This window comes from Taudactylus pleione, unplaced genomic scaffold, assembly GCF_031769625.1.
Source record: "Taudactylus pleione unplaced genomic scaffold, aTauple2 ptg000333l, whole genome shotgun sequence".
In the NCBI taxonomy this organism is placed as follows: domain Eukaryota; kingdom Metazoa; phylum Chordata; class Amphibia; order Anura; family Myobatrachidae; genus Taudactylus; species Taudactylus pleione.
In genome coordinates this window covers 5,795,266-5,809,232 of record NW_028284734.1, presented here as the reverse complement: position 1 = coordinate 5,809,232, position 13,967 = coordinate 5,795,266, and the positions used below count along the sequence as shown (strand labels likewise).

At 47.8% G+C, this 13,967-nt stretch overlaps 1 protein-coding gene across 2 annotated transcripts in view; it reads left to right on the top strand.

Moving 5' to 3' along the window:
• The window catches only part of ARHGEF28 (Rho guanine nucleotide exchange factor 28), a 287,796-nt gene that overhangs the window by 103,328 nt on the left and 170,501 nt on the right, over nucleotides 1-13,967 (top strand). For both annotated transcript variants that reach the window (XM_088443751.1, XM_088443750.1), the window contains exon 4: nucleotides 1,529-1,822. In XM_088443751.1, coding sequence (XP_088299877.1) covers nucleotides 1,529-1,822 — 294 coding nt within the window. The remainder of the gene's footprint in view (nucleotides 1-1,528; nucleotides 1,823-13,967) is intronic.

Sequence of the window (13,967 nt, the reverse complement as noted above, 5' to 3'; positions counted from 1 at the left end):
AGACAGTCCCCCAAAGGTAAACTGTGTCAAAAAATTTTTAAAAATCACATAAGGACACCCCAATAAATGACTTTGAAAAAGGGGGCGAAAAAATAAATAAATTGGGGTACAAAGTTAAAAACTAGCGAACTTGACTCTGGGGGGGTCCCCAAGTATGCCCCAAGTGTTTTTTTTTTATTGCAGGTGCTTGCAGAAGGTGGATTTTTCACGATTTTTACAACTTCACTTTTAGCAACTTTTAAATATGCTGACCCCCCATTTTCAAGTACCCCAAATTTGCTGGAAAAAGTTAGTTTCAGGAAAAAATACTCCTGAATACTATTCTGCACCTCGTATTGAAAAATGCTATTTGGCAGCTATTGAGCCTGTTTTAAAAACCCAAAATACCTTCAGCAAACCAAATCGGGGGGTATCATAGGTAACCCCCATGTCAGAGCATCTTTTCGGGGGTGTCAGGCTGATTTCCCCAAATCTGACAGCACTTTCCGCCCATTTCAGTATCGCGGGGTGCCGTTTTCGCGTACTTTCAAATTGAATACTGGGTAAAGTGGGCACGCGCACGATACTTTTCCGGCTGCAAAACAGGCGAAGTAGTAGGCGCAAAGTCCGGGCCGCGAAAAAGTATCGTGAGTCCCCTCATATTGAATACGGCTCTAAGAGTCAAGGAGAACTTACTGTCTTTGTCTATAAGAAGACAAAGGGCGACAGGAGGAGCTAGACTATATGCAGTGAGTTTTATATGTTTTTGTCTTTATCCTGGTAATGAGTTACTAACCCATAGTATGGCTGCCATGGAGTACTTAAGAGAAATGGAATTATAGGTGAGTATAATCTGCTTTTGTAACTTTGCCCAGCTGTTCCCTACTACTTAGGGTTTAGTCATGTAAATTGTGTTGTAACGTTTATTTTTCTAATATATTTAGCTTCTGCTACACAACGCTTCACTTACACAAAGTGGAGGCAGTCTCTTTAGAAGCTAAATGCCTCAGGGACGTTACTTGTTCCCATTGAATTAATAGGTTACATTTTAGTTGAGCCCACATAATGGCCGCATACAGGGCGTACTTTAAGGGTGCCATGTTGCTCAAGGTTGTAAATATTCTAAGCTAACTGATTCTAGTATAATTTATATTAAAACAGCCAAAGTTGGAAAGATCTCAGCCATCATGTAATCCATGACCATCACAAGTATTGGCTATTGCCCACAGGACCTTTGTCAGCATGCTTGATTCAGGTTGATTGTGTATTTAGAAAGCAATGTTCACTTTACAGACCTATTCTTACTGAGCAAAATAAGAACACTGTATTTGCAGCTTATTAACTTAAACAGCATCTTTTTCAATTTCATACTCATTCAATCTGTGCAGACACTACTGTCTATTATGCTACAAAGGTTAAGACCATTTATTTTAGTTCACTATTGTTGAGGGAAAATTATACCAGCGGGAAAGAACTGCTAGCTAGACCAAGCATATTAATATATAGATGGGAAAAACAAGTGACTCACCTACCCTATTTATTTTTCCAGGTCACAATCGCCCCGAGACACTAACGGTGACCGTTTGTATGCACACCCATGGCTACTCTCCAGTAATTGTGGCTGGTACATCTATTGATTATGTGACGGATAAAGCATGCAGTATTGCTGAGTTTCTCAAGAGCCATTGTGACAGCCTCACATCTTCCAGTCATCAGACATTATTGGGTCAGTTTGATGTAACCATCATTGACCTACAATTGCTGGACCGAAATATAATGCTGTGTTTAGCGCATGAAGACTTAACACCTTCTTGGAATATTCTTGGATCATATTCTGAAGCTGGTAAGGTTTTCTCTGATGCCTTCATGTCTTTGGTTTTAGGGGACACTACAATCAGCAATCTTAGCACTTTTGTCTTTGCTAAGAACAGTAGATATTGGTAATAGAACACGTATTGGCTAATTTTGAGTGTGGCCAAGTGCAATCTGACTGCTGAGCAAGTCGAATGTTGACCTCAAAATGTTAACATGGTTTGAATGTCCACATGTCAAATGTTGACCATTTTTCCATCCAGTAGTCAGCTAACCCTAAACCTGACCATTACTCTCAGTTGTTGACATTCTGTCCTAGTGAAGTGCTTAATTAGTTTTCTTGGGGGTAGAAGCAACCTACCCCCTGGATACAGCTGCAGAAGTTAATAGGAGCGTATGTATTATTTTAGTCTGATGAGATTTCCAATTATTTTAACATTTGGGAAGTCTGCTTTTCTACATAATCGTATTTCTGTTTGACATTCTGTCCTAGTCGACATCCAGACCCTGACGACTTTCTGAATGTTGACATGGTGAAAAGTCCTCTAGTTTATGTAGTAGAAAGAACTCCTAGGACAACATCTGTACACATGTAGATGGCATTCATGACGTCACTCCTATAGTGTACTGCGGGACCCGGAAGACTGAGTGAGCTCCGTCCTCCGGCTGCCGCCGGGGGTTTGAATAGGAGCCGGGCGTCCGCTGGTAACACAATCTCAGCGGGCGCCTGGCATATGGAGGGTGCAGGGGGTGCGATCACTGGGCCGGCGGGCCCCCTAAGCCGCCGGGCCCCATAGCAACCGCACCCTCTGCACCCTCCATAGTTACGCCATTGCTCCTAATTATTAATCCCTTTTGTGGGATTCTTGATTCCGTAATCCCAAGAAAGGATCGGGCCTACCCACCAGGAGTAATCCATAATAACATTACATGATGATATTTAAGTCCGCAATAGAAGTGACACTTTGGGCTCAGCAGACATTATTTCACTGCTGCTCCGGTTACACATTGCGCAGTTGTAGACTTGCAGCTATAAATGCTTTATTGATTTTGCCAGAAACAATTAGCTGCAGGGGAGATCCATGTTTCAGGGCTCTTGTGCTTGCAAGCAATCAAGGATTCAGTGTCTGTCTTGTCAGTTGCTGTTGGATCCAGGTTAAAGTTTAAAAGTAACTATAGAAAGACACTTTTTTCCAGTGTTCCCACTGCTGCAGAGCTATGGTATGGTTTCCAGACTATAGATAGACAGTAATTAGTTAGACAATGTCTAGATAGACACCATATGTTAGACAGTTAATAGTTAGACTAGGATAAAAGTTCGACACAGACAAAAGTCAGACACACTAAAGTTATGGTGGGTACACACTATACAGATATATCTGCAGATGATGGTTGTTCGTACAGACTGAACAACCATTATTTGTGTCTGCCCGCAGGTCCCGGCGACCAGGGGGCGTGTCCCGGCAGGCGGGGGGCGTTTCCAACCCCCTCCTCGCGGCTGCCGACCGCCCGTACACACCTGCCGAAGGACAGATATGTCTGCAGACATATCTGTCCATTGGCTGTGCAGCACAGCCAGTGCGATATGTCGGTGAACGCCGGCGTTCACCGACATATCGCGGATACACACTGCCCGACGGGCAGCAGATACATTGGGCGATCAATTGATCAGCCAATGTATCTGTCAGTGTGTACCCAGCTTTAGACATGTAAAAAGTTCGACCGGGTCAAAAGTTCGACATTAAAATGATAGACACAAAAATGGTCGACGCATTTTTTTATATTTATATTTTTAGAGTTAGGCACTTACTGGACGGTTGGGGTTAGGCACTAGGAGGGAGGGTAGTGAAGATTAGGGATAAAAAATAAATAAAAAATTGTCGACCTTTTTTGTGGCGACCATTTTCATGTCGAACTTTTGACCCTATCGACCTTTTTACATGTCTAACTTTAGTGTGTCTGACTATTGTCTGTGTCGAACTTTTATCCTTGTCTAATTATTAACTGTCTAACATCTTGTGTCTATCTAGACATTGTCTAACTAATTACTGTCTATCTCTTAAGGTGCATACACAACGATTTTTTGAACGATAATTGATAACGATATCGTTTATTGTTCAATTGTTGAAAAAATCGTTCACTTTCTGAGTTAAAACTATGAACTATTATCGTTCATGCGCGTTCACGAGTGTAGTTTGTAGTTCAGTCAGATTGACCAACTGAACGATTTTCATTAAGGGAATATGCAAAAATCATTTGTAGTTCAAAAAAATCGTTCATTACACTTTAAAAAAATCTGACAGATAATCATTCAGAAAATCGTTGGTAACAAAATCGTTGTTTGTATGCAGATTATAGGTGCATACACACACAACGATTTTTTGAACGATTATCGTTAACAATATCGTTAATCGTTGAAAAAATCGTTCACTTTCTGAGTTAAAACTATGAACGATTATCGTTCATGCGCGTTCTCGTTTGTAGTTCAGTCAGACTGACCAACTGAACGATCTTCAGTAAGGGAATATGCAAAAATTGTTTGTAGTTCAAAAAAATTGTTCATTACATTTAGTAAATGAACGATTTTCGTTCATTTTTCCCTTGAAAAAATTATCGAAAATCGTTAACCAAAATCGTTCATTTACTAAATCGTTGTGTGTGTATGTGTATGCAGCTTAATACCATACCCGCCCTGCCAATGTTTTGCTATTTGGCCATGTTAAAACAGTTGGAAGGCATGCTGGGATGTGTAGTTCAACAACAGCTGGATGGCCACTATTTCCCACCCTTACAAGTCTAGCCTGAGAACCAGATTGTCACCCATCTATGCAATTGTTTGTGTGTGTGTGTGTTTTCCGATTTCTTTCCCATGCCCAGTTGTCTAGTTAATAGAAAGATTCAGATTTTGTCATAAACTAGAAATGAGGAAATTCTCTTCAAAGAGGTCACATTTTCCCATGTCTCTGGTGCATCATTATCAGTGATTTCCTCCTCCTGTGCAACATTCTCTTGATGACTCTGCTGGCCCCTACTTATCCAGCAGAGCAGGGGACAGACGGCATGCTGTGCTCCGCAGGCTTCATGCAAACTTTCCACTTAATGTGTGTTCTGGGTCATATTTTGCCTCCAAGTTAAACAGCTGGCCCTCTGCAGGGTATACACATACAGGAAAGGTAGGTTGCTCTGAGGCCATGGGAATAGAGATCTGTGCAAACCATGGGATTGGTTCTGCAGTCTGTCCTGTTGTTTTATGTAGGGATTGCCTTGTTTTCTTTATCCCAGTTCACAAAGAGTACACTAGGATACCTAGGGCAGAAATGAGAGAATAGACAAGTCTCTGAATGCCTAGATAGCATTGGTCACTGACAAGGTTTCATACTATAGAAAATGTATTCCGAACGGACCATGGAAGCAGTAACTAGAACAAAAGGAGCTCCAAGATTTGTACAGAAGGGTCCCTAAACTCCACTCAATTTAGATTTGTTCTTTTTTAGCTTCTGAACTTTTTAAGCACTACACGTCCATATGATCCAGGTGTTATCATAGTTGTGTTGCAGATTCCTAGCAAAGGACAGCACATTTATCCTATCCACAGCCCCATCTCCTTTCCACTTACCTATTCTTATAGTGTGGACATAGGCCCTGATTCAGAGCCGGACGCTCTGACCAGAGCGCTCGCTCTGAATCAGGGCCACCTCCATTAAAATGGAGCGTCCTCCTGGACGCTCGTATAGCTGTGGTTCACCACCCACAGCATATACGAGCGTCCAACAAGATGGTCGCGATGGTCTTGACCATCGCGACCATCGGGCTTGCGAGTGAAACCCTGTGGTCGGGTTTCTCAACCGCAAGGCCAGGAGTGATTTTGGCTATATCAGAGCCAAAATCACTCCCACTGACATCACTAGTGATGTCAGTGGGGCCGGCTTCAGACGGTAGGCGTTCCCATAGGAACGCCTCCGTCTGGCAGGCACGCTCCCTCCGTCGTGCGCATGCGCAGTGGGGACCATCGACCCACTTGCGAGCGTAATGCCGCTCGCAAGTGGGTCTGAATGACCCCCATAGTCCAATCTCTAGTGCAGGGATGGGGGACCCTCTGGCACACAAGCCGTATACCGCAAAACCATTTTGTCAGGCCGGCCAGCTGTGGCTCTCTGTTTATTGCCGGGCAGTACTGAGCCCTGACCACTCGGCTCAGATGCTGTCCGGCTGTGCGAGGCACCGCGGTGTGAAATCGGAAGTCACGCAGCCCCCATGCCGCCTGTCCTCCTTCAGCCCGCCTGAAGACATCTTAAGCGTAGGAGGACGGAGAGGTGCAGCACAGAGCAGCGGTGTCAGGCAGCCCTCAGGCTGTCTTCAATTAATAAAAATACAGTGCTGCTGAATCTCTGAGGGACGGAAGGAGGAGGGCGGGAGCCCTGCTGCTGCACTCCCAGGGAGCCTTGCTGCTGCACCCCCTCACCCAGTGACTGATGACTGAGTGAGACAGTGGGTGTCTGTGCCTGCTGGAGCACCCCTGGCTGCTGTGCTGTAGCTATTTTGGAGGAGAGGAGACTTAACTGGAGTCATACAATACTGGCCTGGGTGAGTCTTTTAATTTTCCTGTGGGGCTTGGGCTCTATATAGCAGTAACATTTTTAAGTAATTTTGTATGGCCCGCGAATGATTTTATAAATATCCAAATGGCCCCTGGCAGAAAATAGGTTCCCCACCCCTGATCTAGTGGCAGGAAAATCCTCCTGGAAGCCTATGCAAGAACTACTATTGCAGAGAGAAGGAAATATAAAAAAACACGTGGCCCACTTCCAACAGTCACAGATTACTTTTATGGCCCTGTTAAAACATATTAACAAATTTAGCGAATTTATGGCTGTTTTTTTCTTCTTCTGTCAAACAAATGTTCCGTCTTAAAGTCCCTTCTGACAGGTGCAAAGTGTTGTATTAACAGGTGTGCAGTTTGTTGTCATGGAAACCTATATCTGATAAGGATGGTACTTCTCACCTGCAGGGTAATGTCAGGTGTTTATAGTCTGTAGTTTAGTTCAGGCAATTATCAGCCTGATCATATAATTTAAACAAGGATTTCTCTTCATTAAACCTATGTAATGGGCAGGGCCGGACTGGCCATCGGGCACTTCTGGCAAATGCCAGAAGGGCCGATGGCCACAAGGGCCGATTTGACAGAGCGCAGGCTTATCCGGCAGAACAAACTCCATGCCATGCATGCTCTGAAACCGCGGCCGCGTCATTGCGTAATGATGTCATGACGCATGCGCGTCATGACGTTCTGCACGCGGCCGACGGTCAAGCTCCACACAGGCAGCATCCACCTGCGGGCAGGTGAAGTGTAGTCAGACAGCTCCTGCACGCTGTCAATGCTAGGCAGCTCTGCTTCGTTATCTACTATGTGCGGCCATGTCAGGGCCGGATTATAAGCAGGGCGGTCGTCCTGGGGCCCCCTGGCTGGCTCCCGCGTCCCGGCAGCATCACCCTTTTATTAAATAATGCCGTAAGCAGGGGGCGGAGCCTTATGCCACGAAGTGCCCGCCCCCTTTAGGAAAGCTGGTAGGTACCTGAGTGCTATCGAGAGAGCGTGCAGTGAACACACACATTCCTTTCCAACCTCTCAATCTCTCTCTCTTCCTCACTTACTCCACTTCTCTCTGTCCCCCCTCCCTCTCTCTTCCTTTATCTCACTCTGTCTCTCTCCATCTCTCTCAATTTTTCGCCCCTCTCTTAACCTGTCTCCCTCCCTGTCCCTCTCTTGCTCCCCCCTCTTTCCCTCTCTTAGGGGTCTATTTGATGTTAATTATCAGGGTCCAAACGGACCCTGATAATTAACATTCTAACGCTACGCGAGCGCCGGAGCAATTCATCATTGCTCCAGTGCGGAGACAGCTGTTCCGAAAATCAGCTGTCTCCCCAAAGTGTTTCACTGTTCCTTTCAGAGGAGACAGTGCGCATGGGGACAGTGGGGCAAGAGGAAGGTAAAGCAGGAGATATCTGTGATATCTCCTGCTTTACCTTCTTGATGAATGGCCCAAAAACCTAATTTCTACAATTGCAGGTGAAAATGTTCATTCTCCTCTATTGTAAAAATTAAGTGACGATGAATAGGCCGCTATATATCTCACTCCCTGTCCGTCCACTTCTCTCTCCCCTCCCTCCCTCTCTCTGGGGGTCATTCAGACCCGGTCGTTAGCGCCGATGCACTCGGACCGGGTCGATGGCCCCCCACAGAGCATGCGCACGACGGCGCCGTCGTGCGCATGCGTGAGACCCGCTACGACCGACAGCGCCGGGGGGGATGGCAGCCCAAACGGAGGCGTTCCCATGGGAACGCCTACCGTTTGGGGGCGGCCCCACTGACATCACTAGTGATGTTAGTGGAGAGCTTCCGGCTCTGACAGAGCCAGAAGCTCTCCGGGGCTTACGACAAGTGAGACCCTACCCTAGGGTCTCGTCGTAAGCCCCGATGGTCGCGATGGTCTCTGACCATCGCGACCATCACCGGAGCGGTAGTTAGAGCTGTGGGTGTTAACCTACAGCCTAGCGACCGCAACAGAGGCGGGCGGTCAGGATGCAAGTGGCCGCCCAGTTTCTGAGCGACCTCTTGCATCCTCCGACCGCCTCTGAATGAGGCCCCCTGTCTCTCTCTCCCTTCTCCCTGGCAATTTTATTGATGGGGCCCCCACAAGTCTTAATACGGCCCTGGGCCACATCTTTACTTAGTGACGCGGCCTGGTATGAGATGAACGGCGGGGGGCGGGGCTGGGAATAATCTGGGAGGAATGGCTGGATGGCATTTTGACAGCTCCTGTGAGCTGCCTGCAGGATTGCCCGGTGGCACCATGCTGAGGACATGGTGGAGTAACTGGAGTGTCACGTGCGTGGTGTAATGTGGCTAAGGGACACTGCTGTGTGACATGACGTGACTATGGGGCACTACTGTGTGATGTAACATGAAAAAGGGACACTGCTGTGTAACGTAACATGAATAAGGGACACTACTGTGCAGTGTAGTGTGACGAAGGGACACTACTGTGTGGTGTAATGTGACTGATGGACACTACTGTGTGACATAACGTGACTATGGGACACTACTGTGTGACGTAACGTGATTGCTGACTCCCTGCTGCTTATTTTGAGTGTTATGATCGCTAATGCAGAATATACTTGTTCTGTATTCTATTGTGCTGTAAGTCACTGGTTTCTTGTTCACTTATTTGTTTATGTACTTTGTGAGGTGCTGCAGACCACATATGGCGCCATAGAAATAGAGGATTATAATAATGTGACTAAGAGGCACTACTGTGTGGCATAATTTGAATTGGGGGTACTATTATGTGGTTACGCGCCTTCCCAGCGAGACCACACCTGGATTTTTTTGCTCTCCCTCCTTCACCTGTGGATTGCGGCACAAATGCTCTTTTGTCAAAATATGTAGTTACAGCTCTGCTTTGGTGTGCACAGATGTGTCCTCTGCGTTCAGCACCCCTGCCCTAACGAATTCCTACAGTGAACACTATCTAATCCTGTACAACTACTAAGATAGGGATTGGTCATTTAGGAAAATGCCTTCTCTTTTCTTTGTGTGTGACCTACACCAGTAATGTCTGACTATGGCACATGTTTGAATCCCCTGCAGGATGAGCTCTGTTGTAGGTATTCAATTTTTAATACAGAGAATGATTTGTACTCTTATGTTGTTCTAATATTAATTATATTTGTAAGAGAATAGACTAAGAAGTGGGAGGGGCAGGAATAGTAAGGGGAGGAGTCTATGCCAAGAGGTAGATGCTGACGCGAGGTGGGCCTGTGTGCTCTTTAAATGCCAGGGCCTATTGTTGGTCCCAGTCCGGCCCTGGTAATGGGTCATTCCATAGTAACTCATGTTGCAAAGTGACAGCAAATTATTTGCATGGCTATCAACAGTAAGTTTTATGTGAAATTCATTTTATTTACTGAGAAAATAATAAAGACGGGACATGCTTTAAAAAACTGTATGCAGGAGTTGCTAATACCCCTTTTACACCGGAGCTAAAACCCGGGTATTGCAGGGTTAACCCGGGCAGCTCCCTGGTGTAAAAGGGGAGAGGGTTGGATCGCCGGGTCGAGTGACCCGGCAATCCAACCCAGGTAAATAGCAGGGTTTAACACGAGCGTAGCCCGTGAAACCCTGCTGTGAGAACAGCGCACTCCATGTCACGATGACCTGGAGTGTGCTGCTAGCCGGCCGATTGGTCCGGCTTCAGTGGCGCCTGGAGATGACGTAATCTCCAATCGACCACTTTCACGCCGGGAAAGCTGGGTCTATGCAGACCCGACTCTGGTCTGAGCGGCGCCGACTCGGGAATATCCTGAGTCGGCACCGGCTAAATTCCGGGTCTGATCCGGATAGGAACTCTGGCCCTGATTCAGAGCCGGACGCTCTGACAGAGCGCACGCTCTAAATCAGGGCCGTCCTTCTTAATTTTTAGAGCGACCTCCTGGCCACTCGTATAGCTGTGGGTGACCACCCACAGCTATAGCGAGCGGCCAGGAAGATGGTTGCGATGGTCAAGACCATCGCGACCATCGGGCTTGCGATGAGACCCTTGTGGTAGGGTCTCGTTGCTGCAAGCCCTGGAGTGCTTTCGGCTATATCAGAGCCGAAGGCACTCCCACTGACATCATGGGAACGCCTCAGTCTGGCCAGCCACACCCCCAGCACGCCCACGAAACGGGGCGTGCTGTCACTCACCAACGACAGCACGCACCCTTTGGTGCGAGACCCGGAGCGATGGTTTGCCCGTCGCTATCCGGGTCTCGCGCATGCGCACGACGGAGCCGCCTCCGTCGTGCGCATACGCACTGGGCCAACATCGACCCGTTTGCTAGCAGGTCTGAATCAGGCCCTCTGTTCCAACTCCGGGTCAGACCCGGAATTTTGGTGGAAAAGGGGTATTATTCTTTGCTATGTCAGTTTGTAACACGAGTTACCATGGAATTACCCTAATGCATGCTACAAATCACACTTGTGCATGTGTGTTTCTTGATCTTTATGGTAAATGGAAGGAATAAAGCTGAATACACACACAATGATTTTTTGAATGATTATTGTTTAACGATAATCGTTTGAAAAAATCGTTCACTTTCTGAGTCAAACGATGAACGATTATCGTTCATGCGTGTTTACGTTGGTAGTTTGTAGTTCAGTCAGACTTGTCAACTCCAACGATTTTCATTAAGGGAATATGCAAAAATCGTTTGTAGTTCAAAAAAATCGTTCATTACACTTTAAAAAATCTGACAGATAATCTGACAGAAAATCCTTCATAAAATCGTTGGTAACAAAATCGTTGTGTGTGAATGAAGCTTAACCGTAACTTGAAGTCAATAGCAATAAATAAAGTGGATTTAAAATGTTATTTCAAGTAGTTTACATTTTATTGCAGTATTTTAGGTTACCTCCATCCCATTATCCAAATAACAAGTTTCTATTGCTATCAATACTTTTATTCCTGTGTATCACCAATTTCTGTAGACCTTCTTATTGGCTACAATTATTTAGAGATAAATAATTTTCCTAAACTAATTGGCTGGGTGATATTGCTTTTGATTCCAGTAATAATTTTATGTGCATGATTATTACTGTTACATAAATGCCACTTGGCATTGTGTACACATTTGCTAGCGGTAATTGAAGTGCTGTCCCCAGTCTACAATGTATGCCTGTTCTATGTTTGTTGAAATGACAGAGAGCACAGATACATTTTTACTTGATTATTTTCTATTTCTGCCACTTAAGTGGCAATCAATCCTTTTTCTACTTCAGGGTCCATAGGGTATCCACAGGATACCTTGGGGTATAGGTGTGACGTCAGTCGCAGGGCACCAAAGAGTTAAGCTTTCAGCCTCCCAGGATGCACTAGGTCCCCCTCCTATACCCCGCCCCCGGGCCAAGGCACCTCAGTTTAGTTTGGTGCCCGGCCGGCGTCGGGTGCACCTGTCGGAGTGGGGGCTAGAAGAGCCCCTGAAGCTTTCTTCAGTGCAGCTGTGGCTGCACATCTGGATGTACAGCATGGACAGTCAGTCCTGACGTCCATGCTGTCTTCCCTACACCCCCGCCGGTACCAGAACGCCGGTACCGTTCCGGGGATGCTGGTGAGCATCTGGGGTCACAGCTAGCGGTGACCCCAGATGTTCCGGACCATGGCCGGATCCAAGGGGGACAAAGGTAAGCAGCGGGGTCCCGCGGTGGGTCCCCGCTGGTCACATGGTCCTAAGTCCCCAGGCAGGGGGCTCCCTGGGGACTGGCTGCAGCGTGGAGCCAGGTACTGAACCTGCGCTTTCCACTACCCCCTGGGACAGCGGACCGCAGCAGAGCGGTAGTGCTGCGGCGTCCCAGGAGTTAAATGCATGCCAGGGGAGCGCGCCTTCCCTGTCTCACAGCCGGCGCCTCCTCCGCTGCACACAGCCCTCTCTGCACTGTGCTGACTGGCCCTGTGTCAGCGCTCCTCCCCCAGGCCAGCTTCTCTCTGCTCCTCGGCGGCCATCTTCTCTGCAACGCATGGTGAACGCTGCTGGAGGTCTGGAAGGAAGCATCGTGGTCTGGGTCCCCCCGCATACCTCTCCTCCGCTGTGGCTCAGGTCTGTGTATGCAGCGCTGTGTCCTACCAGGCCCTGTGTCTGTGTAGTTGAGTGATCAGCGCTGTTAGTGCAGGAATTGTTATTTCTCTGCATTGTATGTGACTGTGCTAGCGCTGCCTGTAACTTTTCTTCTCTAAACTGTCAGCTTTATTACTGTCCCTGTTCTTTCTGCTAAAGCCCTTGCGGTGCGGTGCTGCAGGGTGGTCTCTCGCCTATTTAATACTTAATTGGTGAGAGAGGTCACATACGTGGTGCCATCATGTCTGAAAGTGATTTTCCCCTCCGGCTACAGTGTACCACGTGCAAAGTACCGTTAGCGGAGGGGGAGGGTAGCGCGGAGGGCCTTTGCCGGCAGTTTTTGTCCATGGCGCGGCCTATTACGGTTACAGCACCGGTACAGGAGCCGCCCTGGGCTTGTTTCGCTCAGGCGTTAACCGCTTTAGTGGGCCAGTTAGCTCCGCAGCCCGCGTTTACTCCGATGGGTTTGTCCCAGCAGTCTGTGGTGTCGTCACCCATGCAGGGGTTCCCACGACAATTGGTGGTACCCCACAGTCTCCCTATTTCCCCGCTCCCGGGTTCTCAGGAGCCAGCGTGGGTTAACTCCCTGACGAGTTCTGTACAGCACTTATCGGATGTGTTGCAAGGGGAGTCTGTGATGCGGCCTCATAAAAGGCCGGTGGCGTCTCTGTCCGCTCCTTATGAGGATGACGAAGGGACGTCTGATGATGGGGAGATTCTGGATCCTTACGATCAGGAACCTCTCCATACTAAGGACGCTGATGTTAAGTCCAAAGTATATATTCCTGGACTTATTCGGGCGGTCCGCACAGCCTTGGTGATTGAGGACGAAGTGCCCCCAGCGGCTAAATCTAAGTATGCCTTTTTCAAAGATGTGAAGGGCGATGCCACAGTCTTTCCTCTTTCGGGTCAGTTGGTGGACCATTTAGAGGAGGCGTGGAAACAACCTGGCAAAAGATACCAGCCGCAGAGACGCCTGGCGGTGGCTTATCCGTTCGCGGATAATTATTTTGCTAAGTGGGAATCCCCTCCACAGGTGGATTCTCACGTGACCCGTCTTGTCCGTAGTGCCACATTGCCGATGCCATCCATGTCCTCCCTTAAGGATGCTACGGACCGCAAGGTAGAAATCTGCCTGAAGTCCGCTTATTCCCTTGCAGGGGGGGCAGCACGGCCGGCTATGGCCATTTGCTGGGTTGCCAGAGCGATGGAGCGCTGGGCGGATTCATTAGAGGCTTCTTTTGAATCCGACTGTCCGGCCGAACAGGCGGAGTTGATTGGCAATCTCCGTGATTCGGCCACCTACATCAACGAGGCGGCTCTAGACATTAGTACTCTGGTGTCTAGAATTTCTTCAGCAGCGGTAGCTGCTTGTCGCACCTTGTGGCTGCGATCCTGGAAGGCGGACGCAGATTCCAAGAAAGGTCTGGAAGCGTTGCCGTTTACCGGAGAAGTTCTCTTCGGTCCGGATCTGGATAAGATTGTGGCCACGCTGGCGGCAGCCAAATCTGCTTGTCTTCCGTCGG